General features: G+C 37.5%; 2 protein-coding genes across 3 annotated transcripts in view; one reads left to right on the forward strand and one right to left on the reverse strand.

The window, feature by feature from the left end:
- The window catches only part of LOC124394665 (myelin protein zero-like protein 2), an 8061-nt gene extending 3582 nt beyond the window's left edge, over nucleotides 1–4479 (reverse strand). The window contains exon 1 of one of the 2 annotated variants that reach the window (XM_046863041.1): nucleotides 4290–4479. In XM_046863041.1, the coding sequence (XP_046718997.1) occupies nucleotides 4290–4359 (70 nt within the window). In that variant the 5' untranslated portion in view covers nucleotides 4360–4479. The remainder of the gene's footprint in view (nucleotides 1–4289) is intronic. The other variant, XM_046863040.1, reaches the window with a different exon arrangement.
- A 15623-nt stretch (nucleotides 4480–20102) lies between these two features.
- Nucleotides 20103–23707, forward strand: LOC124394440 (T-cell surface glycoprotein CD3 epsilon chain-like). Its single transcript, XM_046862653.1, has 5 exons — nucleotides 20103–20380; nucleotides 21095–21301; nucleotides 22252–22386; nucleotides 22489–22553; nucleotides 23239–23707. The coding sequence occupies exons 1-5, from the start codon at nucleotides 20308–20310 to the stop codon at nucleotides 23290–23292; spliced, it is 534 nt and encodes a 177-aa protein (XP_046718609.1). The 5' UTR covers nucleotides 20103–20307; the 3' UTR covers nucleotides 23293–23707.
- The last annotated feature ends 583 nt before the right edge of the window (nucleotides 23708–24290 follow it).

Below are 24290 nucleotides of genomic sequence, written 5' to 3' on the forward strand. Positions count from 1 at the left end.
GAAGATCTCCTACTACAGAGCTCCAACCCTATTGGGATGAATGTGACCTCTGACTGCACCCCAGGTCTCCTCACCTCACCTACATCAGTACCTGACTTCACTAACACCCTTGTGGCTGAATGAAATCGTACAAATCTCCACAAAATCTAGTGAAACATCTTAAGAGAAGAGTGGAGCTCATTATAACCAGTGAATAAAGATGTGGAATGGGATGTTCAAAAGAAAGCACATAGTGATCATATGGGTTTCCACAAACTTGGTCAGGGTAAATAAAACCTTTCAACCAATCAGAAACGAGTATTTTAAATGGGTATGATGTGTGAAAAATAGCGTTTTATTATATAGTGTCCTACAAACAAAAAGTAGACGGGGCTAACACATTGAGCTTTATATACTAATATATGATGCAATATCATGGTTTCATTGGTTCCATGGATCCGTTTGCAGCTCTGAGCTTTAAATGTTCTGATTGACCAAAAATGACCAAAGTATTTCCAGGATTTCAGACTCTCCGGTGAAACAATAGCTGCGAACTAAAGATAGAACACGCCCACGAGCGACCAGCGCAGATCGAACTGAGCGACGCGAGGCGAGAAAATTGAGCGTAGGGTGAGGTTTAATTTAGAAAGACCCATAGTATGGTCTTTTCTCCGTCTGTTTCGTCCCGTGGTTTTATTTATGAAGCCGTTTTTCATAAGCTGCCTCCATACATCACCTCGGCGTAACACTGCAAGGTCAATAGCGGCCATAAAACCCATAAATAACGCGTATAAACATGCAGAGCGAGCGAGCTGCCGGTTTATTAGGTACACCCACTGTATGAAGTGAATAATAAAAGAGCGATATAAAGCGTATATATCGAGGGGAAATGATATGCGCTGGCAACTAAGTGGAGTGCGGTGCATTTTAATGAGTCATTTACGAGCACTGGGTTTATTAATAATAAACTACTGTGTTTAGACAATATATAAATAAATGATTTCAAATACTCCGTTCATTTCGACCCGAAAGAAACTCTCGAGGTGAACACTGGGCCAGGTTTGGGAACAGCATAGATATAGATAGGATAAAGTAGCAAAAAATGGACAAAACGTTTTTAATTGCTGAAAAATCCAGATATTGTGGTTAGAAAAGTGTAACATACATCATAGATTGAGGCTTTTTATTGTGACATGTACATTAAAGCACAGTGAAATTGTTTCTTCGCATGTCAGCCATGAAACAGCGCCTCCTGGGGCAGAACAGGTTGAGGGCCTTGCTTAAGGGCCCAACAGTGGCTCTGTATTCTGTGATTGCTTTTCTATCTAGCATGGGAGCTTGTGCTCAGTAAGTAACCTTCTAATAAAGTGATATCTAATTAAGCTGCATTATTTTTTTAACCCGATATGCTTAACGTGTGTTTGTGTGTGTGTGTGTGTGTGTGTGTGTGTGTGTGTGTGTGTGTGTGTGTGTGTGTGTTTAAAAATAAAGAAGACAGATGAGGTATTCTACAGTAGTTATTTCCTGTTTAAAGCCTAAAATAGGAATACGATAAGTGTGTTAGTGTATCACACGCACACAAGTCTAGAGTAGTGCATTTACATAAACACACACACCCACACACACATAGACCCAGAGAACAACAGGCAGGCACATGTCTGCATACCTTCCCCATCCATCTGTATAATGTCCTCAGAATCCACCCAGTCCTCACAAACTAAATAATTTTACACATTTATTACTTTAAATTCGAAATAAATGAAAGAGTTTAGTATCAGGGTTGGGTGTAGGATAGCGTTGATTAGATATGATCACCATTATGTTGTTGGAAGGTGTGTGTGTGTGTGTGTGGATAAGGTGAATGTTATGACATGTTAAAATGAAGATGTGTGTCTGTGTGTAAAAAAGTGTCTACTGAAGGCATATTGAAGTATATTTTGCTTTGCAGGAAATAAAACACACACACAAGCAACAAAATTCAAAAATTCAACAAGCCAAAGGATATCTATTTGTTTTCCACATAAAATATATAAAAACAACATTTTTTAACTTAAGGGTGTTTATGAGGACATTTAACACTGTCCTATCATTGTGAGGACCTTTTACGGTCCTCGTAACTTTCTTCTGGCTCTTATGGCTTTATTTTTTTAAATAAAAGCAGTTGTACACTGTTTTATGTAAGGATTGAATAATTGAGAGGGCATTTAATTGTGATCGTCTTATGATCGTGAGGACATTTGGTCAATATTCTGGTCCTCACAAAGTCCGGTAAACACATTTTCCATTTTAACTGGTCATTAAACATGTTTAGTGCGTTATTTTATTTTAATACCAAACATTATTTGTGTAATCTTTAGTATTGATAAGGGCATAAAAGTGGTACATTTGACATTTTCTTAACTAATAACTAATCTGATGCGATTATGTAAAAGACACCATTTTTCTTTTTTAACTTATACCCATCGACAAATAAGTCTGAGTGGAGATCTTGGAAAAGCAAAGTAGAAACATGATCCAGAATCAGAGTCTTTCCAAAAACACAATAAACAAGGCCATAGTGTCACATAACGAACAAAAAGCAAGTCGGGCGATACAAATCAAAGTTTCAGAATTTACACACGCTAGAAATAGCAAGACTTTGTCAATAGTCTTGAACCAAGAAGTAACAGGAGTTGATAATGCCCTCTGCTGGCAGGGAGGAAAAATGCTCTACATACAGTCTCATCCTTTCAGTGTCTTCTATTCTGAACTTATTTCTGTAACAAAATACCTTCCCTTGACAGCCTATATGTTAATATTTATCCCTGTGGCCCATGACCATGAGAGTTATCTTTCTTGGCTACATAATTCGTCCCTACACGACTAGTGCCTCCTGCACGATCAGTTCTAATCCAATTTGCCAGTGGCAGATATAGATATAGCCGTGTGTATCACTCAAAGAGGATTTCCATATGGCCATGTAGTCCCGCTTGGTGAATGTGGTAAGCCGCAGGACTGTTTACAACTGAGTGTTTTTTGATGCTGTGTTGTTCTTCTGTTTTAATGTAGATGGAAATAGATGGAGGCATTAATTAGCTTGAGATGTTCAGTAGGTCTTTAAAGGTTGTAACAATGTTATTCAAATACTGATTAGTAGCATCAAGTTGGAGGGATTAGATGTTCAATATTTAATATTTATTGAAATGCTCCAATATTACCCTTTGAGGGAATCCCTCAATATAACAACTTGAGGGAATACCATAGTAGAGGTTGTTGAATTATTTTATTAGCTTAAGTAAAGTTTGTTTGATGACCTACTATAAGAGCAAATACTTAGACAAGCCAACAATTCCACGGAACCCAATTCATGACTATTTGTAGGCATTACTGTTTGAGGAAAGGGGCGGTAAAAGCAAAAACTATCCCAGAGCCTTTAAGTAGTATGGAAGCACGCAAGGCCAGGAGGTCTTAGAACACTCACAGGAAATACAGGAAAGCACTTGACAATGCTGCACTGGATCGACACGCAAATACATGGGAAAGTCATTAGAATCTCAACCCATTGTCTCATATTCCTCTTAGGAATTTGTTGATGTTTTAATGTTTGCCGCGAGCATCCTAAACCCATTAAACCACTTTTAAAAGTTTCTTGTATCCTTTTTCCTCGTAGGAGCTGAGCTGACAAATATGTACCTTCACCTGAATCGAGCTTTCAAACCACATAAAATCAAAATCCGAATGTCTTGACAGAAGGTCCCCACATCCCCAAAGCTATAATCACAAAACAGATCTCAATCTTCTTGACACAGGAACAATTGAATGTCCCAGAATCCCAAAAGACATCACAACTCAATCATAACCCACCAAATGACCTCACTTAAACTCCAAATACACCTGAATCAAGCATGTAGTAGGTTTCAATACATTTAAAGAAACTTAAAAAAGACCCAAAACAAGCCACAAAAGCATCACCATTTAGCCCTCAAGCCAAGTCCTAAAGCATCAAAGCTCCTACAGCATCTACACAACCTGTAATCAAAGCTGAAGGTCCTCAAATTCCTGAACCAAGTCAGCAAATCACTTTGTTCACAAATAAACAAATATCCCAAAATCCATGGAGCTAGGATCCTAAGAGTCAAGGTCCAAACACACTTTAAGAAGGTCCTAAAATCCTCTGAAGTATTCTAACTTATAAACTGTACTTTGTTGTGTATCTCTAATTGTGTAACATAACATTACAAGACAAAGTCTGTCTATTATGAAATGTAATCGACAATAATTTAGATAAGTAAACCGAGGAACGTATTTCTGTTTTAATTTCTTACTCTTACTTGAATTGAAGAGCTGCACTGGGAGGAAGATGAAGAAGAGGAGGAAGTGAAGAACCTGTCTGACACACATTTTGTTGGGGGGAAAAAAAAAGGTTAGGAAATTCCTGTACAGTCTTGTTTACTCCGAGAGGGATTTGTCTTGCCCTGATCCCCACCAGACTCCTGCTTTAAAACAGTGACTAACACGGGGGTTTATAATGATAGGAAGATCCATGTCTACCTCCCTACATCCCTCCCTCCTTTCCTTCCACCATCCCTCCGCCTTCATTTGCTTTATACTCGACATGCCTACATTGTGCATGCTGCTTTGGATTACTGACAGTATTACTGTAGCTATTACTGTAGTAACTCCACACTGCATAATGTGTGTACTTTAATGGAGTACTCTAGTAGAGGAAAAAAGAAAGGAAATCTGAATGAAATCGTACAAATCTCCACAAAATCTAGTGGAACATCTTCCCCAAAGAGTGGAGCTCATTATAACAGCATATAGAGACTAAATGTGGAAATTCAGGCTCCGGGGTCCACAAACTTTTGCTCATATAAGGTAGTTCATCAATGATACAATTGTTGAAAATTAGTTTTAAAAGTATATCAGCAACGTTCACATCCTACAAATTTCTTGAATCCAGCTCATTTACATAAATGCATAGAATATTCAGGACCTATTTGCATATTATAAGCTTTATTCATATTTTTTCACCGAACAGGTAAATACAGAATTCTCCATTTAGCTGAGAGCAATAAAAATGTATATTTTGAAATAGGCGGTAGGTTGAATTTAAACACAAGTGCTGGGAATGACTCGTATTCAACGTATGCCACTAACTTCAACCAATCAGGACAACGAAACATCTTTGTTCACCTGGCAATCTGGAAAGCTCCGCCTTTTTTACTGGCATGTTGATTTTCTAGCCCAGGCAGCGTTTCTGTACATGGTTTGGGGGTGTGGCTTTGAAAAGAACGCTAAAACCAGAAGCCATAGGTGAACCTAGCACTTGTATTTAATTTCAAAATATATTTCTTTATTGCTCTCAGCTAAATGGAGCATTTAGTATTTTTTCTATTAGGTGAAAAATATGAATTAAGCTTAGAATATGCAAATGTGTCCTGAATATTCGATGCAATTATGTAAATGAGCTGGATTCAAGAAATTTGTAGGATGTGAACTTTGCTGAAATACTTTTCAAACTAATTTTAACAGTTGTATCATTGATGAACTACATTATATAAGCAAAAGTTTGTGGACACCGGATCCTAAATTTCCACATGAAGTTTCCATTTGCTGTTTATAATCAGCTTCACTCTTCTGGGAAGATGTTCCAGTAGATTTTGTGGAGATTTGTGTGAGATTTCATTCAACCACAAGGGTGTTAGTAAAGTCAGGTACTGATGTAGGTGAGGTGAGGAGGCCTGGGGTGGAGAATTTGTGCATTGTCATGCTGAAACAGGTTCAGGTCTCCTAGTTCAAGTAAAGATTCTCCAAAAGAATTGTATTCCTCCAACTTTGGGCTAAAAGTTTGAGAAAAGACATCATATGACTGTGAAATGATGAATTCTTATTTTGTTTAAACCAAGCATTTTTATGTTCATAATAAATTGCAAGCTAAAAGGGGTAGGATGTAAAGACCAGTCCCTGTGGGCACACCTCCAGTTCAGAACTGCTATTTCAATCCTCTCAGATAAGAGGGTCAATGGTCAATCTGGGCTTTTTATCTGCTCTGGTATCTGGTTAAACAATCAGGAAGTACGCATTGTTTCAGAAGAAGCGTGCTGGTGAACGATTGTTATTATTGCTGGTTGACCTAAAGTACTGTGATAAACCAGACAATGGTGTATTATTGTTATTATATGTAATATTTCTAAAATAAAAAAACACATGCAGTGCAAAGTAGATTCACTGCAACTGCATCAAGCGACTGATAATAAAAAGGAACAAAATGACAATTTTAAGTTTATTTGATTCATATGTTTATTTTTTGTTTCAAATACAGAATTCTCCATTTAGCTGAGAGCAATAAAAATGTATATTTTGAAATAGGCGGTAGGTTGAATTTAAACACAAGAGCTGGGAATGACTCGTATTCAACGTATGCCACTAACTTTAACCAATCAGGACAATGAAACATCTTTGTTTACCTGGCAATCTGGAAAGCTCCGCCTTTTTTACTGGCATGTTGATTTTCTAGCCCAGGCAGCGTTTCTGTACATGGTTTGGGGGTGTGGCTTTGAAAAACGCTAAAACCAGAAGCCATAGGTGAACCTAGCACTTGTGTTTAATTTCAAAATATATTTCTTTATTGCTCTCAGCTAAATGGAGCATTTAGTATTTTTTCTATTAGGTGAAAAATATGAATAAAGCTTAGAATATGCAAATGTGTCCTGAATATTCGATGCAATTATGTAAATGAGCTGGTGAACGATTGTTATTATTGCTGGTTGACCTAAAGTACTGTGATAAACCAGACAATGGTGTATGTTTATTTGATTCATATGTTTATTTTTGCTACTTGAATTTGCAAGCAATTCTAACTTTTTTTTATTAAGGAGCATTTATTTTGCCATTTAGAGTCACAATTAAGATCATCGAATGATATAGTTCCTAAATACGATCCACAAAGATTCCGACCAATCAGAATCCAGAAACCAAAAACACTGTGGTGTAAAAATTAAACAGAATTCAGATCAAAACATCGAATCTTGCACAGGTGTGCAGATGGAACCCTAAGATTTGAATGGTTTCTTCTTTCTGGGTTAGTGTTAATGTTAGAGTTAGTGTTGGAGTTAGGATTAGGGTTAGGGTTAGTGTTTGGGATAGAGTTAGGGTTAGAGTTAGTGTTGGTGTTAGAGTTAGGGTTAGCGTTAGAGTTAGGGTTAGAGTTAGGGTTAGTGTTAGGGTTAGTGTTAGGGTTAGTGTTTGGGATAGAGTTAGGGTTAGAGTTAGTGTTAGAGTTAGGGTTAGCGTTAGTGTTTGGGTTAGAGTTAGGGTTAGAGTTAGGGTTAGCGTTAGTGTTAGGGTTAGAGTTAGGGTTAGTGTTAGGGTTGGAGTTAGAGTTGGAGTTAGTGTTAGTGTTAGAGTTAGAGTCAGGGTTAGTGTTAGAGTTAGGGTTAGAGTTAGGTTAGAGTTAGGGTTAGTGTTAGAGTCAGGGTTAGTGTTAGAGTCAGGGTTAGTGTTAGAGTCAGGGTTAGTGTTAGAGTTAGGGTTAGTGTTAGAGTCAGGGTTAGTGTTGGTGTTAGAGTCAGGGTTAGTGTTAGAGTCAGGGTTAGTGTTAGAGTCAGGGTTAGTGTTAGAGTCAGGGTTAGTGTTAGAGTTAGGGTTAGTGTTAGAGTCAGGGTTAGTGTTAGAGTTAGAGTCAGGGTTAGTGTTAGAGTCAGGGTTAGAGTCAGGGTTAGTGTTAGAGTCAGGGTTAGTGTTAGAGTTAGTGTTAGAGTCAGAATTAGTGTTAGTGTTAGAGTCAGGGTTAGTGTTAGAGTTAGTGTTAGAGTCAGGTTAGTGTTAGAGTTAGTGTTAGAGTCAGGGTTAGTGTTAGAGTCAGGTTAGTGTTAGAGTTAGTGTTAGAGTCAGGGTTAGTGTTAGAGTCAGGGTTAGTGTTAGAGTTAGTGTTAGAGTCAGGGTTAGTGTTAGAGTCAGGGTTAGTGTTAGAGTCAGGGTTAGTGTTAGAGTCAGGGTTAGTGTTAGAGTTAGTGTTAGAGTCAGGGTTAGTGTTAGAGTTAGTGTTAGAGTCAGGGTTAGTGTTAGAGTCAGGGTTAGTGTTAGAGTTAGTGTTAGAGTCAGGGTTAGTGTTAATGCACAGTAAATTTGCCAGAGTAAAATGTACTCAATTTGAAGAAAATTTGACTCTATTCCAACATTTGGTCCCTCTCTAAAAAGAGTAAAAGTTACTCTTTTGATAGATTATTTTTCCAGAGTCAATTATGCTCAATGTAGTGTTAATATTTTACTCTTTCAAGTGATATTTGACTCCATTTAGTGTTTTTTTAAATTAACTCTTGTATTATTTTACACAGTTCTGAGCTACTTGAAATTGACTCTGCTACTTCTATTCAGAGGTACTTTGGCTTTACTCTGCAACAATTTCCTTCCCCTCCAGAGTTGTTTATCCTCAATTCTAAGTGACCTCTAAAGAACTTACTCTATTCAAAGTTATTCTTCTGAATTACACCATTCATGTTTACCCATAAAAGGACCTAAAATGAAAAACCTGCTGTTCAGTCTTAAAAAAAAAATGAACAAACTACTCATGTCTCACAAATTTTTGTTTTTCAAGCTTATTTTGAAAAAATAAAAATAATAAAAATTCTGATATGACAAACAGGACAAATTACATGGAACTATATGGTACAATTAACAAATCAGAATCACAACCATAAGACATCAGAATGTCAAACAGTTTGTGGTGCAAGATATCCTTAACATCCAAAACACAAGGTGCTTCTCTGGTATGTGCAATATGTTCAGCTAAACGAACAGTTTTCAGTGCAGTTGTTATTAAAAGGACATGTTCATCTTTGACAACAATATTCTGGATTACATGAAACACAGGCATGTCATTTTGAACCTGAACACAAACTGCTAACCCTGACCGATATATATTTCCACAGTACTTGACCCATTTCACATTTCGGACCTTAGTCCACATGGGCACAATAAGTTTCTCAGCCATCTCAGTGCCAACCTCCATTTTATTCAAGGGGACCATTTTCCCAGGACCTCATTTCATGTCATTTGGATCATATGTTTGCCAAATGTACGCCATTTGGCACTGGTGTTTCTTTACTAATGTTTTCGTTATGTTTTTAAAGCTTTTCAGCTGCTTTTTAAAAACGTTATGCTTGGCTTCGTAACGCATGCACCAACAATGTAGCAGTGGTCCAATTTTCTGCATACAACTAGGGTAATGCACCATAAAATGATGCTTTGGCAACAATTTCTTATCAGGGAACAAATGCTTAAACAAACTGTGGTGCTCTGCAATCAGGTGTTTCAAATAAATGGTAATACCAGTGGATATAACTGAAGAAAACACTATACTGACTATCTGAAGCACTAAAATGAACAAATACCAGTGCTGATCATTAGGACACACAATATCTCCAAGAATAATGGGCAGATAACGCAGTAAACACCAGCTCTGAGTGGCATTTAAGCCCAAGTCATTGGAACCCTCTCTTAATTCTACACCAGGAGGTTTGTTTGTTTGTTCCATAAAGCCATAGTTAAAACTCTGAAATCTTCTGTGCACTTCTGCTGATGTGGTGTAATTGCCAATCAGGTGCTAAATGAGTAATTTCATCTCATATTGTGCAACGCCTCTAATATATCATGCATAATATCAACTGAAAAATTTGCAGTGGTGTGAAAATATTGCAAAGAATTTAAAAGGCAAGACTTTTTTTACTCCCATTACATTAGGAAGACTGGGATTGCTCTGCATTTTCTGGCAGTGTTCTGCATGAAGTTCTTAAGTTCGCATTGACATCCTTGGACTATCTTCACTGAACACTGTCTGAAAGTCCTCTTTCTCTAGTAGGCAAAAGCGGCAACAGTACCTAGCACTAAACGATTCCACAAAACCAAATATGGAATGGACACCAAGGTTGTCACCAGTAACTTGGACAATGGTTCCATAAACTGATGAATTCCATTGTTTTCAGTGTTGAGATATCCTGGACAAGCGGCTCTAGTATTTTACCAAACCAAGATATTTTGATATCTTGTACATGAAATAAAGCGACTAAATAGATATTTAGTAAACTGAAGTTGTATTTAGGGTAAAATAGATAGCTCCTAACTTATGTATTCCTCGTTTTGATCCAAGGGGGTTTACACATTCAAATTCATCAAAAAAAAAAGTTGGATCTGAACTGCATGCCTTTGTTTTGAGAAGAGTTCATGATTCTTAAAGAACTCTCCATCATGTATGTCATAAAGAAAATCTGTTTTTTGTTGTGAGTCTCTCGCCATCATATCTTTAATTTTAGGGTGCTTATAAATGGACTGTAATGTCTCTAGAATTGGTATATATACATATTTATCCTTAACAATGGTTTGGGCAAAGGTTCCAGTTGTTCTGTTAACCTTGTAGCAAATCTTGTTCCCAGAACAAATTCATCAGGATCTATTTTTCCCCATTTCTCTGAAAAGTACTGCATTCTCTTGCTCTCAGTGTTCATTGCCACAAAAGGACTAAGCATTTTATCAAAACACTGGTCAATTTGTGACTCAACAATACTTTTTATGGGCTCCGCTAAAGATAAGCTTTTTTTTCACAGATTCTCGTGTTTCACTAGGAATATCTTCAATCACTTCTTCTAAAGCACTAACAACATAGTTAATAGTTGTCTCTGCGACACCAGCGACTTTAAGTTCAGCTACCACTGTTGCACAACTGTCTACTATATTTGTTTTTAGGGGTACAGGCTCAGAGTTTGAATTTGTGTTTGGTAAATCACCTACATCCCCTAATAAAATGGAGTTGGCAGTGGATGAGCTTTCACCAAAATCGAGGCATGAACTGTCAATGGCACACCATTTGCTGAGATGCTTTCGTAATCCAGAAAAACTATGGTAAACATGTGAACAACCTCTTTGAGTACTTTTTAACTTAAGTCTTTTCCCTGAACAAAGGCCATGGACTAACTTATAGTGCCTTATAAGGGAATTGGCATCGGCATGCCCCCTTTTACAAATGAAACAAATCATCTGGTTACTGGAGCATTCTAGCTCTCAACTCAGCCACTCTGGGATTCACCTTGGTGACTTCAACATCTAGATCATAAACAGTGGTTTGCAGAAAGCTATACACATTGGTCAATTGCTGACAGTATGAGGTGCCAAAGACAAAGTGAGCTTTGAAAAGCTCAACACAGGCCAGTGAATTAGAGGCCTTGCATGGTAGAGTATGTTGATCAATTACAATAAACCAACTCTGGATCCTACTTTTCTTTGGTCCGACAGCAAGTAGATACGGCTGGAGACTTTCTCCAATTCCATCCAGGTGCCCTTGGATACTGGTACCAGTCTGTGAAAGAATGAAAACATATTAGAGCCAATGTGGCCTAACTGTTAATGTCAATATGCAGCATGAATAAAGATGCATTGATGTCTTCCACTGAAGTTTCTGTACATACTTCCAAGAGATTACAATAGATTGTTACTAAGTTTGTGTGAAGTAGAAAAGAATAAAAGAATTTGGAGGACAGATGATCTTTAAGTACCTGTCTGAGAAATAAGCAAGTTCAAGGTCACACAGTAAAGGAACAGTATAAAAAGTGTCGATTGATCTGCTCTATTCACCTTGATGAATTTCACAAGACTATCACATGCTTGTATAGCTGAGATTTTTCCCGGTCTTTTGCGGCCTTGACTTGAAGGTGGCAAAAGGTGAACCAGAATCAGAATTGACGACATGTTGCTGTCCCAACCTGGAGATGTGGAAAACAAAGTGATTTCTTTTAAAGGCCTGTAGTTTTGGTTTTTAGCTAGAATGTGTTGAACATACCATCTTACTCAGTTTCACTTGACTTAACATTACTTGGAAGATGAGCCTGTATAAATACATTAACTAGTATTAACAGTATTGACTAATATTATGAACAGTCTTGACTACAGGTGTACGATGTCATACAGTATGCTGACAGTATGCCAGTAAGACATAAACCATGCTTTTGTTATTCAGAGCTCCAAAAGAAAACAATTTAGATTGTAAATCTGCAACTCATGTATGTGGCCCTTGTGCATAAAAGAGTAGATCAGGGTAGAGATGTTAGAGAAACAAGTGATTTTCATACAGTTTACAAGTCGGTATGAAACATGCATGTCTAATGGGTAAAGTTGTGACCACATCTGAAACTTTTGCCATGAATGCTTAATCGCATCCTATTTAACTTAAGCTATAGCACAATATAGTTACCTTCTTCAACTTCATTAGCTTCAGCATTTTGGATGAGGTCTTGGAGCTCACAAGTCTGTGTGAGGCCACGGCTCTGGGCAATAACCTTTGGTTTTATGCTGGTGCACCACTTCTCCAACAACTTTACAGAGGTTGCCAAATAGAAGTCTAAAATCCTGATCAATCTGCCAAAGATAATAAAAGTCAGTACCACAGTAGGAACTAAGTTTGTTTACCGAACAAGTCTGTGTTACGGCAGAACAATAGAAATTGATTTTATCTTTATAATTCTCACATACCAAGCCTGGTATATCCTGGAATCGTGGGAAAATTGATAGAATATCAGTTGACTCTTTAGGGTCGTGAAGCAGCTTCTGGCAATAGACCATAGAGATAATGAAAAACTAAAGGTTATACATTACTAGACTAAGAAAATAAATAGCAGTTCAATTATATTGTAAATAATATTTATTTTGCAAGATGCAGTAAATCCTTCCTCAGTAAATCAAATAGATTGAGAGGCAACAGCTACTAACATAGCCAAGTTTGCTCCTGGGGTCAGCCAAATTTGAGAAGAGGGAGATGATTCCCTTTGCATATTGTTCCTTCAAGTGTCGCGAAGGCCTTGTTCTACACACACAAACATAAACCAATTACAAGCCATAACATCAGAAACATTCATTTACAAGTTACTGTATAAACAACCTACCCATGTTCATTTGTCAAACGTGCTACCAAGATTTTCACCATGTCACGTCTTCGGCTATCTGACAGACTTTTAGTGCGAGCGTATTCACTTGCAATCTTTTTACCTCCAGCGCTGTCTATCTTTAGGATATCTTCGATCATCTAAAAGAGGGGATGATATAAAATTGAGCAAAGATGAGAAAATAACAACTGGCAACTGTATATAGTTCCAAATATCTTAAATTTTTAAGTAGTTCCATATTCTCATATTCTCTAATTCAGAGACAAGATTGGTGATCCTTAATTGAGCAAGATGTTCCTTTGCTTATTTTTTTTAGGAGGACTTCTAATCAAAATTGCTGTGTCGTCAGACTCTGATAAATCGGTGAGTATTGCTGAAAATAAACACAAAAATGTATAAGCATGTAAAACATTTTACCATCAAAACATTCTTTGCCTTTGATCAAAATTTTTAGGACACAAGGTCTGGTCGTGTCAGCAGGTATTCAAGTGCTTCCTCATCAGCCTCTGTCTTCGAGTCATCAAAGACTTTCACATCCATTGTAGGAAGATCAAATTTCCTGCCAACTGAAGGATGACAAACTATTGCCAAATTAACAAAATCCAGCAATGCCAAAGGAAGTTAGAGTTATTTTTATACCCCATAAGATACAACCATAAACTTAGTTTTATACAACAGTGGAACCCGGTTATGTCGATGTCCTAGGGGGTCGCCAAAAAGCATCGAGGTAACCGATGATGGAGATAAACAAAAATCAAAATGGCGGCAATATATTAACGTGCTTGAAATTTCTTTATGTACATGATGTGCGTTAATAAATGAGAATGTACATGAACGTGTTTTTGAAGGGTTTTTTACACAACAGCGTTGCCGCGATTTGCTTGATGAAGTCATGCTATAAAAATACATACAGTACATGTTTATCTGTCAGGAATCCACCTGCCACGCCCCCTTCGGCCCCCTTCAGCGTGTCAGGTGCTTTCTCGGCCGCTTTCTCTGAAGCTCCGCTTCAATGGCGCACATATGGTGCTCGTTTATCATCATCACCAGCTCCTATTTAAACTTCCACACTCTCACTGTCCGTTATTGTTGGTATATGTTGGTTCACGGCGGTCGTTGTTATCGCGCATGTGTATCCCGGTACGTGTCTTCCCACCGGCACTCTCTCAACGGCTGCTCTTTTCTTCCCAAAGCTGCGCCGCGTCCCTACTAACACTACGAACACTAGCACTAACTAACAGCAGAGATTCACCAGTATACAATACAAACACCTGTAGCAGCTGTAAGACTTGATTTTTCCGAGTTCTTCTGCGGCTGCACCGAGATAACCGACGTTAAATGGCAAATTTTTCCCCCCTTGTGCTCGAGATATTAGGGTTCGGCAACATAAAAACATGTACCGATCGACATAACCGATAAAAAATGCTTAGAAAAAGCGAGAATTTGGCGGTTCCACTTCAAAAACGTTGACTTAATAGGGTTGTCAAGATAACCAAGGGCGAGATAACCGGGTTCCACTGTATTAACATTTTTAGAAGGAAACGTATTAATGATATTAACAATGTTAATGTTTCTCCTCTTACCACATTCCAAAAACGTTTGAAACGTCAAAGGTTTTGAAGAAAATATATATTTTTTACTATCTTTGAACTTCACTCTGACAACGTTGTTGGTTTGCATCCTGAAGGAAACAAAAAGATGAACACAAGGCAACTCACTGTCAGATGGAGATGACATTCAACATGAATTATTTTTTCTTCACTGGTGTGTTTTTAATTTGTAATAACTGTTCAACAGTTTATGCATGGTGCTAGCATGCTAGTCATATTCAGACCATTTTTCTCGTGTTAGGTTTAGGGTTGGTGTTAGTGTTGATGTTAGTGTTTATATTAGAGTTAGTGTTAGGGTTAGTGTTGGTGTTGGTGTTAGAGTTGGTGTTAGGGTTAGTGTTACGGTTAGTGTTGGTGTTGGTGTTAGGGTTAGTGTTTGTGTTAGTGTTGATGTTAGTGTTAGGGTTAGTGTTGATGTTAGGGTTAGTGTTGATGTTAGTGTTAGGTTTAGGGTTGGTGTTAGTGTTGGTGTTGGAGTTAGTGTTAGGGTTAGTGTTTGTGTTAGTGTTAGGGTTAGTGTTAGTGCTGGTGTTAGGGTTAGTGTTGGTGTTAGAGTTAGTGTTAGAGTTGGAGTTAGTGTTGGTGTTAGTGTTAGAGTTAGGGTTAGTATTGGTGTTGGTGTTAGAGTTAGGGTTAGTGTTAGGGTTGGTGTTAGAGTTAGTGTTAGTGTTGGTGTTAGGGCTAGAGTTAATGTTGGTGTTAGGGTTAGTGTTGGTGTTAGAGTTAGTGTTGATGTTAGGGTTAGTGTTAGGTTTAGGGTTGGTGTTAGTGTTGATGTTAGTGTTGATATTAGAGTTAGTGTTGGTGTTAGTGTTGGTGTTGGTGTTGGTGTTAGGGTTAGTGTTAGGGTTGGTGTTTAAGTTAGTGTTGGTGTTAGTGTTAAAGTTACGGTTAGTGTTAGGGTTAGAGTTAGTGTTAGTGTTAGTGTTAGTGTTAAGGTTGGTGTTGATGTTAGAGTTATTGTTAGTGTTAGGGTTAGTGTTGGTGTTAGAGTTAGTGTTGATGTTAGGGTTAGTGTTAGGTTTAGGGTTGGTGTTAGTGTTGATGTTAGTGTTGATATTAGAGTTAGTGTTAGTGTTGGTGTTAGTGTTGGTGTTAGGGTTAGTGTTAGGGTTGGTGTTTAAGTTAGTGTTGGTGTTAGTGTTAAAGTTACGGTTAGTGTTAGGGTTAGAGTTAGTGTTAGTGTTAAGGTTGGTGTTGATGTTAGAGTTATTGTTAGTGTTAGGGTTAGTGTTGGTGTTAGGGTTAGTGTTGATGTTAGGGTTAGTGTTAGGTTTTGGGTTGGTGTTAGTGTTGGTGTTGGAGTTAGTGTTAGTGTTAGTGTTGGTGTTAGGGTTTGTGTTAGTGTTAGGGTTAGTGTTAGTGCTGGTGTTAGGGTTACTGTTGGTGTTAGAGTTAGTGTTAGAGTTAGTGTTAGAGTTGGAGTTAGTGTTGGTGTTAGGGTTAGTGTTGGTGTTAGAGTTAGTGTTAGAGTTGGAGTTAGTGTTGGTGTTAGTGTTAGAGTTAGGGTTAGTGTTGGTGTTGGTGTTGGTGTTAGAGTTAGGGTTAGTGTTAGGGTTGGTGTTAGAGTTAGTGTTAGTGTTAGGGTTAGTGTTGGTGTTAGGGCTAGAGTTAATGTTGGTGTTAGGGTTAGTGTTGGTGTTAGAGTTAGTGTTGATGTTAGGGTTAGTGTTAGGTTTAGGGTTGGTGTTAGTGTTGATGTTAGTGTTGATATTAGAGTTAGTGTTGGTGTTAGTGTTAGTGTTAGTGTTGGTGTTGGTGTTAGAGTTAGGGTTAGTGTTAGGGTTGGTGTTTAAGTTAGTGTTGGTGTTAGTGTTAAAGTTACGGTTAGTGTTAGGGTTAGAGTTAGTGTTAGTGTTAGTGTTAAGGTTGGTGTTGATGTTAGAGTTATTGTTAGTGTTAGGGTTAGTGTTGGTGTTAGAGTTAGTGTTGATGTTAGGGTTAGTGTTAGGTTTAGGGTTGGTGTTAGTGTTGATGTTAGTGTTGATATTAGAGTTAGTGTTAGTGTTGGTGTTAGTGTTAGTGTTAGAGTTAGGGTTAGTGTTAGGGTTGGTGTTTAAGTTAGTGTTGGTGTTAGTGTTAAAGTTACGGTTAGTGTTAGGGTTAGAGTTAGTGTTAGTGTTAAGGTTGGTGTTGATGTTAGAGTTATTGTTAGTGTTAGGGTTAGTGTTGGTGTTAGGGTTAGTGTTGATGTTAGGGTTAGTGTTAGGTTTTGGGTTGGTGTTAGTGTTGGTGTTGGAGTTAGTGTTAGGGTTAGTGTTAGTGTTGGTGTTAGGGTTTGTGTTAGTGTTAGGGTTAGTGTTAGTGCTGGTGTTAGGGTTACTGTTGGTGTTAGAGTTAGTGTTAGAGTTAGTGTTAGTGTTGGGGTTAGTGTTGGTGTTAGTGTTAGTGTTAGTGTTAGAGTTAGTGTTAGAGTTGGAGTTAGTGTTGGTGTTAGTGTTGGTGTTAGAGTTAGGGTTAGTATTGGTGTTGGTGTTAGAGTTAGGGTTAGTGTTAGGGTTGGTGTTAGAGTTAGTGTTAGTGTTAGAGTTAGTGTTGGTGTTAGGGCTAGAGTTAGAGTTAGTGTTGGTGTTGGTGTTAGGGTTAGTGTTGGTGTTAGGGTTAGTGTTGATGTTAGGGTTAGTGTTAGGTTTAGGGTTGGTGTTAGTGTTGATGTTAGTGTTAGGTTTAGGGTTGGTGTTAGTGTTGATGTTAGTGTTGATATTAGAGTTAGTGTTAGGGTTAGTGTTGGTGTTGGTGTTAGAGTTAGTGTTAGGGTTACGGTTAGTGTTGGTGTTAGGGTTAGGGTTAGTGTTGGTGTTGGTGTTAGGGTTAGTGTTACAGTTAGTGTTGGTGTTAGAGTTAGTGTTAGAGTTAGTGTTAGGGTTAGTGTTAGAGTTAGGTTAGTGTTAGGGTTAGTGTTAGAGTTAGGGTTGGTGTTAGGGTTAGTGTTAGGGTTAGGGTTAAGGTTGGTGTTAGAGTTAGTGTTGGTGTTAGTGTTAGTGTTGGTGTTGGTGTTGGTGTTAGAGTTAGGGTTAGGGTTAGTGTTAGGGATGGTTTTAAGTTAGTGTTGGTGTTAGTGTTAAAGTTACGGTTAGTGTTAGGGTTAGAGTTAGTGTTAGTGTTAGGGTTGGTGTTAGTGTTAGTGTTAGGGTTAGTGTTGGTGTTAGGGCCAGAGTTAGAGTTAGTGTTGGTGTTAGGGTTAGTGTTGGTGTTAGAGTTAGTGTTCATGTTAGGGTTAGTGTTAGGTTTAGGGTTGGTGTTAGTGTTGATGTTAGTGTTGATATTAGAGTTAGTGTTAGGGTTGGTGTTAAAGTTTGTGTTAGGGTTAGTGTTACGGTTAGTGTTGGTGTTAGAGTTAGTGTTGGTGTTGGTGTTGGGGTTAGTGTTAGTGTTAGTGTTAGTGTTAGAGTTATTGTTAGGGTTAGTGTTGGTGTTAGAGTTAGTGTTAGGGTTAGTTTTGTTGTTAGTGTTACTGTTGGTGTTAGAGTTAGTGTTAGGGTTAGTGTTGGTGTTAGAGTTAGTGTTAGGGTTAGTTTTGGTGTTAGTGTTAGTGTTAGGGTTGGTGTTAGAGTTAGTGTTAGTGTTAGAGTTAGTGTTAGGGTTAGTGTTGGTGTTAGAGTTAGTGTTAGTGTTAGTGTTAGGGTTAGTTTTGGTGTTAGTGTTAGTGTTAGGGTTGGTGTTAGAGTTAGTGTTAGGGTTGGTGTTGGTGTTGGTGTTAGAGTTAGTGTTAGGGTTAGTGTTGGTGTTAGTGTTAGGGTTAGTGTTAGTGTTGGTGTTAGGTGTTAGTGTTAGGGTTAGTGTTAGTGTTAGTGTTAGTGTTGGAGTTAGTGTTAGAGTTAGTGTTAGGGTTAGTTTTGGTGTTAGTGTTACTGTTAGGGTTGGTGTTAGAGTTAGTGTTAGTGTTAGTGTTAGGGTTAGTGTTGGTGTTAGAGTTAGTGTTAGTGTTAGGGTTAGTTTTGGTGTTAGTGTTAGTGTTAGGGTTGGTGTTAGAGTTAGTGTTAGGGTTAGTGTTGGTGTTGGTGTTAGAGTTAGTGTTAGGGTTAGTTTTGGTGTTAGTGTTAGTGTTAGGGTTGGTGTTAGAGTTAGTGTTAGGGTTAGTGTTGGTGTTGGTGTTAGAGTTCGGGATAGTGGTTATATTATAAATTAGACTTGGATTGAGTTTGTATCTCCACCTGGAGATGGAGCCAGAGGGTCAATATGACAAGCCATTGATGAGTTAATATATTTTTGGTAATGTCATTGGCTTTCCACATAGATAGTTTAATAAAACTCTTTGCTCATTGTGGAAAGTTTGTGAAATAAACATATATATCTTAAAATATAATAAAAAGAAAAACATTCATAATGAACTCTTCTTAAAATTTTAAAGTTTTGCCAAAACATGTCAGAGAAAAAGCAAAGATCCTGAAAGGTTTTTTTATGATGTCACTATCTGATATAATATTTTGGTGACAAAAAAATAAATAAATCACTCCATGCCATGCAGATAGAGAAAAGTAATGACGTAATGAAACGAAGTTAAAGTCTGAAGTTGGTTTTGTTTTTCAGTTCAAATCATTTTCTATGAGTTTATCCATTACGGGTGAGTCGAGGTGATCGTGGAGATGAAACACTCATACTGAGAAGGCAGAAACCTTGAGAGGAACCATACTCCAAATGTGCAACACTCTTCATGATGATTGAAGCCATATTGATTTCAATTCCACAGCCTTCATGGTTCCTAAGTGTTAAGAACCATGCACAGACTTTTCACGTATCAAATGAAGACCATTCTCAGCAGCAACAATGGTTTCCAATTGATGAGAACTTTAATCCAGATATCGAACCAAAAGTTTACTGTGGCTTGAAATCATTCAGCGCTTGATATTTAAGAAGCAGTTTTTTATAAGATTTAAAATTCTGATGAGGTCAAAACTTTTTGTTCTACTGGGAGATCATGCTGCAGTAATCTGGACTATTTAGAGCAATCTAGAACCTCCAGTCAATAATCACTTCAAGATCTTTTACTGAAACAGAAGGACCTTATAGGAACTTGCTTCCAGCTGCAGAGGGTCCAAAGAAAAATTCTTCCATCTTGTCAGAATTATAACATAACATACAGCTGCATATCATTAGCATAACAGTGGAAGCTAATACTAGGTTTTATAAACATTTTTATCAAGATGCAGGATCCATGATCGGTGTAAAAACACCAGACTTCACTTTAGTGTGGAGAAGTCATTATTTATATCTAAAAACTGATAACGATTTGCTAAATAAAACCTGAGCCAGAAGGATTTCATGATCCTGTTTAGAGACCAAGAGCAGGTCATTTACCACTTTACCCAGTGGTGCTTCTGTGCTACGCTTCGTCCATTTGCACTGATTATTACTCGCTATTTATTAAAAAACGTGACTTTTTTCACATTTAGTTACATTTTAGATCGTCAAACAGCTACATTAGTCAGTGTGATCCTCAATTTAATCAGAATCCAGAACGCTGGAACGCTGGAACGCTGTGGTGTACAAATTCAAAAGAACAATTCATGAATTACGAACATGTTTGTGTGACAGGTGCAGATGAAACCCTGAGCTTCTGATGGTTTCTACTTCCTGTAAAATGGTAACAGGAAGAGAGAGAGAGAGAGAGAGAGAGAGAGAGGAGATAGAAGGGTAGAAGGCAGTAGAAGGCAGTCAAGGCAGTAGAAGTCTCAGACAAACGTAATGAGTTTAGTTTAATCTTTAGTTTAAAATTGGTTCTGTTTGTGTACGTGTTTGAAAGTATTAATAGTTTAGAAAAAGAGAATTTCTCCAGCTACGCGAAAAAGTAAAAAAATACGAACAAAATGAACGGACGCCAAGTGGGTTACGTCTTTTTCTTCTTCGCAGTCGCCATTACGATCGCGGCTGCGCAAAACGGTAAAGCGAGACGCCTTTTCATGCTGCAATTTCACACATTTGTTTGCTTAAAGCTTTTAATGTGTTTTTGTAAAAAAACAACAAAAAAAAAACAAACGAAAATGAAAGTTTATCAAGAATTTGTTTGATGTTAAAGTTTAAAGGATTTGTACAATAGTAAAGAATTTCTGTGGTTAATAATTTATTCAGATTCATTGAAAAATGTTCATTCTGTATATGACTGTATGTGTATATATGTGTGTGTGTGTGTGTGTGTGTGTGTGTGTGTGTGTGTGTGTGTGTGTGTGTGTGTGTGTGCTGCTTTTAGAAATCCTTTTTATAAAATATATTACAAGGATTTCAGAATTTTTAGTTTTTTTGGTGAATTATTCAGGCTTCTTCACTTCCTAGAAACAATCTACATCAGAGCCTTCAACCGATTCCTCCGACGTTCCTCTAACGCAGATCTCGAACCCAGAGCCTGCAGTATACTGAGCTTCATAACACACCAAATCTATAGGTTTTTCTTCTGTCCGTTCATTTGGAACGCACTCAGGAACGCACTCGTGTAGGTTAAAGGGATTAAATAACGTTTGCAGCAAAGTTTTTCACGTTTCCGTTTAGCAGCGATCGGTCACGTGATGTGGAAGAAGAAAAATGTGCTCTAGGGCTTCGAACGTGAGCGTGAGCATCCTCACTGATGGGCTTGTGTGTGTTTCGACTTTCTGACTTTAGGGTACGTGAGTTTCTCAGGAACTACAGTCACACTGACCTGTAACATTGGAGATACTGATGACGGTTATGAGTGGTTCAAAGATAAAACTTTTCAACCAAATAAAACAGACTCTTCACTGGTCTTAGATGATTACAATGATAAGAGTAATGGAATGTACTCCTGCAAATATGGAGAGAAAACGCATTACTTCTACATCCATGCCAAGGGTAAGAGTGCACCTCAATCACACAAGATCATTTTCCATTCAGGAAACAACACAGAGGGAAAAATAATTCCGATAATCCCACACCTGGAAAACACCCCCCAAACCAGCGCCGCATGTTTACTAGCATGAAAACACAAATTAACAACACAATTCATGCAATGACGGGATATTTTTTGGGTCTTTAGTCGCGACAACACAACCACACAAACTTTATTGTGTTTAGTCACACAACAACCCAATTTAACACAATCATGGGATTGTTGGTATGTTTAGTCACACGACAAATTTTTGTGTGTGTTTAGTTACACTAAAATAGTATTGGGGTTTACTAGCATAAAAACACAAATTAACAACACAATTCATGCAATGACGGGATATTTTTTGGGTCTTTAGTTGTGACAACACAACCACACAAACTTTGTGTGTTTAGTCACACAACAACACAATTTAATGGAATTTGAAGAATTTTTGTGTGTAGTCACACATCAACACAATTTAACACAATTTATGGGATTGTTTTTTGTGTTTAATCACACACCAACACAATTTATTGGAATTTGAAGACTCTTTGTGTGTAGTCACACAACACCACAAATAAACATAATTAGTTACACTAACACATTTTATTGGGGTTTTTTTTTGTTTGTTTTATCACACAACAACACAATTGAAAACAATTTGTGGGATTGTTTTGTTTGTTTTATCACACGACAGCACAATATATACAAATTTGTGGGATTTTTTGTGTTTTTAGTCACACAGTAACACAATTTATGGAACTTTGTGTTTTTGGGACACGATTTATGGGATTTGTTGTGTAACCACACAATATAAGAGACTTTGTTGAATTGTTTATAAAGTTTGTATATAGAATATGGAATTTTGTGTTAGAAATTCTGAAGTGTTATTTTTTGTAGTTAATGTGTGTTTACGACCCCCTCCTCCCCCCAGTGTGTGAAGGTTGTTACGATATGAACATGATTTTGGCTTTTGGAATAATATTTGGAGACGTGTTGTTCACACTCGGGATCGTGCTGCTGATTTACTTCTGTTGCAAAAATAAAGAGGCAGCTGCTCCTCAGAGAGGTAACACACACACACACACACACACACACACACACACACACACACACACTTTACCATGCACACAAATAGACAAATATTCAACAATGTTTTTCTGCATTACAGCTGCAAAACAGCGTCAAGCACGGGGTCCGGGGAGAGGACCCCCAGTTCCTGAAGCGGACTACCAGGTAATGTGTGTGTGTGTGTGTGTGTGTGTGATTTTTATTCCTCGCGCTGGTTTTAGTTCACATTGTTTAGATTTTGAAGATTCACACCGTTTCATGTAAAATGCTTTAATATTCCTGAATATGAATTTCTTGTGATGTCATAATGCAATTTCCAGCCAACCAATCAGCAGCTACGGTTTCCTGTGTATATATTTATTGTTGGTATTGCCCTCTTTTTTTAATCTATCTATCTATCTATCTATCTATCTATCTATCTATCTATCTATCTATCTATATATCTATCTATCTATCTATCTATCTATCTATCTATCTATCTATCTATCTATCTATTGACCTGTCTTTTATTTATTTCATCTTTTTTTGTTCTTTTGTCTTCATTTTCTTTGTTTTTCTTTCTTTCTTCTCGTCATTCATTCGTTTTTCTTTCTTTCTTTCTTTTCTTTCTTTCTTTTCCTTTCTTTTCCTTTCTTTCTTTCATTAACTCCTCCTTTTTTCTTTTCTTCATTGAAATGCTCACATTCTTTCTTTTTTCTTGCTGTGTAGCAAGTATAGCTTCGGACCCTAGTGAGTGTGTTACTGATCACAGCTCTGATGTACTTTATACATTTATACGTTTCTACAATAAAAATGTAAATAAAATGTTTAATCTTTTATTCTGATTCTTTTCTGTTTGTTTTCTCTGCAGCCCCTGAACCCGGCAACGCGCTCCAACGACATTTACGCTCAGGCCCACCGATAATCAACCTGTAATCATCCTCCTGTATTACAAACACATACCTTACACACACACACACACACACACACACACACACACACACACAGTAAAATTGATTACACACAATATTTAAAGTAATGAAACAATCTGATACATGCCAAAGACACACACACACACATACACACACACACACACACACACACACACACACTATATACTGCAGTATATTGGCAATATAATAAGATAATAATTCATCATGAAATAAAAATAAACTATATAACACATATTCATACACATATTTATAATTAGCATATTAAAAGCAATGATGTAATGCTTTATTAATGTGCTGTGAAGTTCATGTCTTTCTTTATCCTTTTGTGGTTAAATGTTTAAATGTTTGTAATTTTTTAATCCAAATATTAAACACATTTTTTTCTTTCTTTTCCTCTCTTTAAATCACTTCCAATTTCTTTGTAACACCAGTGAGATTTGTGTGTGTGTGTGTGTGTGTGTGTGTGTGTGTGTGTGTGTGTGTGTGTGTTTGTGTGTTTGTGTGTGTGTGATTAATAACTTACATTATAATATTTAATCAATCATGCAAAAACAAACCCTTTTGTAATCTGCAGAATTATGCAGAGTTATCAGCATTTTAACAAGCGCAGACACACACCCACACACACACACACACACACACACACACACACACACACACACACACACACACACGTCAGCTCAGTGACTATAGTTGGCAGATCTTGAGAATAGTGCGGCTTGGACATGTAACGCTCATGTAAAACATTCTGGAAGCTACTAGAACATTCCTCCTGACTGATACACTGATGATGAATCCTGGATGCAGAATGAAGTCTCTCACACTCTCTCTCTCTCTCTCATTACTACTTCTTTTTCTCTCTATTACTGATTTCCTTTACTGTGCAGACTGTGAAATCTTTTCTTTCTTTCTTTTCTTTCTTTCTTTCTTTCTTTCTTTCTTTCTTTCTTTCTGTCTTTCTGTCTTTCTT

The sequence above is a fragment of the Silurus meridionalis genome, chromosome 12, assembly GCF_014805685.1.
Source record: "Silurus meridionalis isolate SWU-2019-XX chromosome 12, ASM1480568v1, whole genome shotgun sequence".
NCBI classification, from domain to species: domain Eukaryota; kingdom Metazoa; phylum Chordata; class Actinopteri; order Siluriformes; family Siluridae; genus Silurus; species Silurus meridionalis.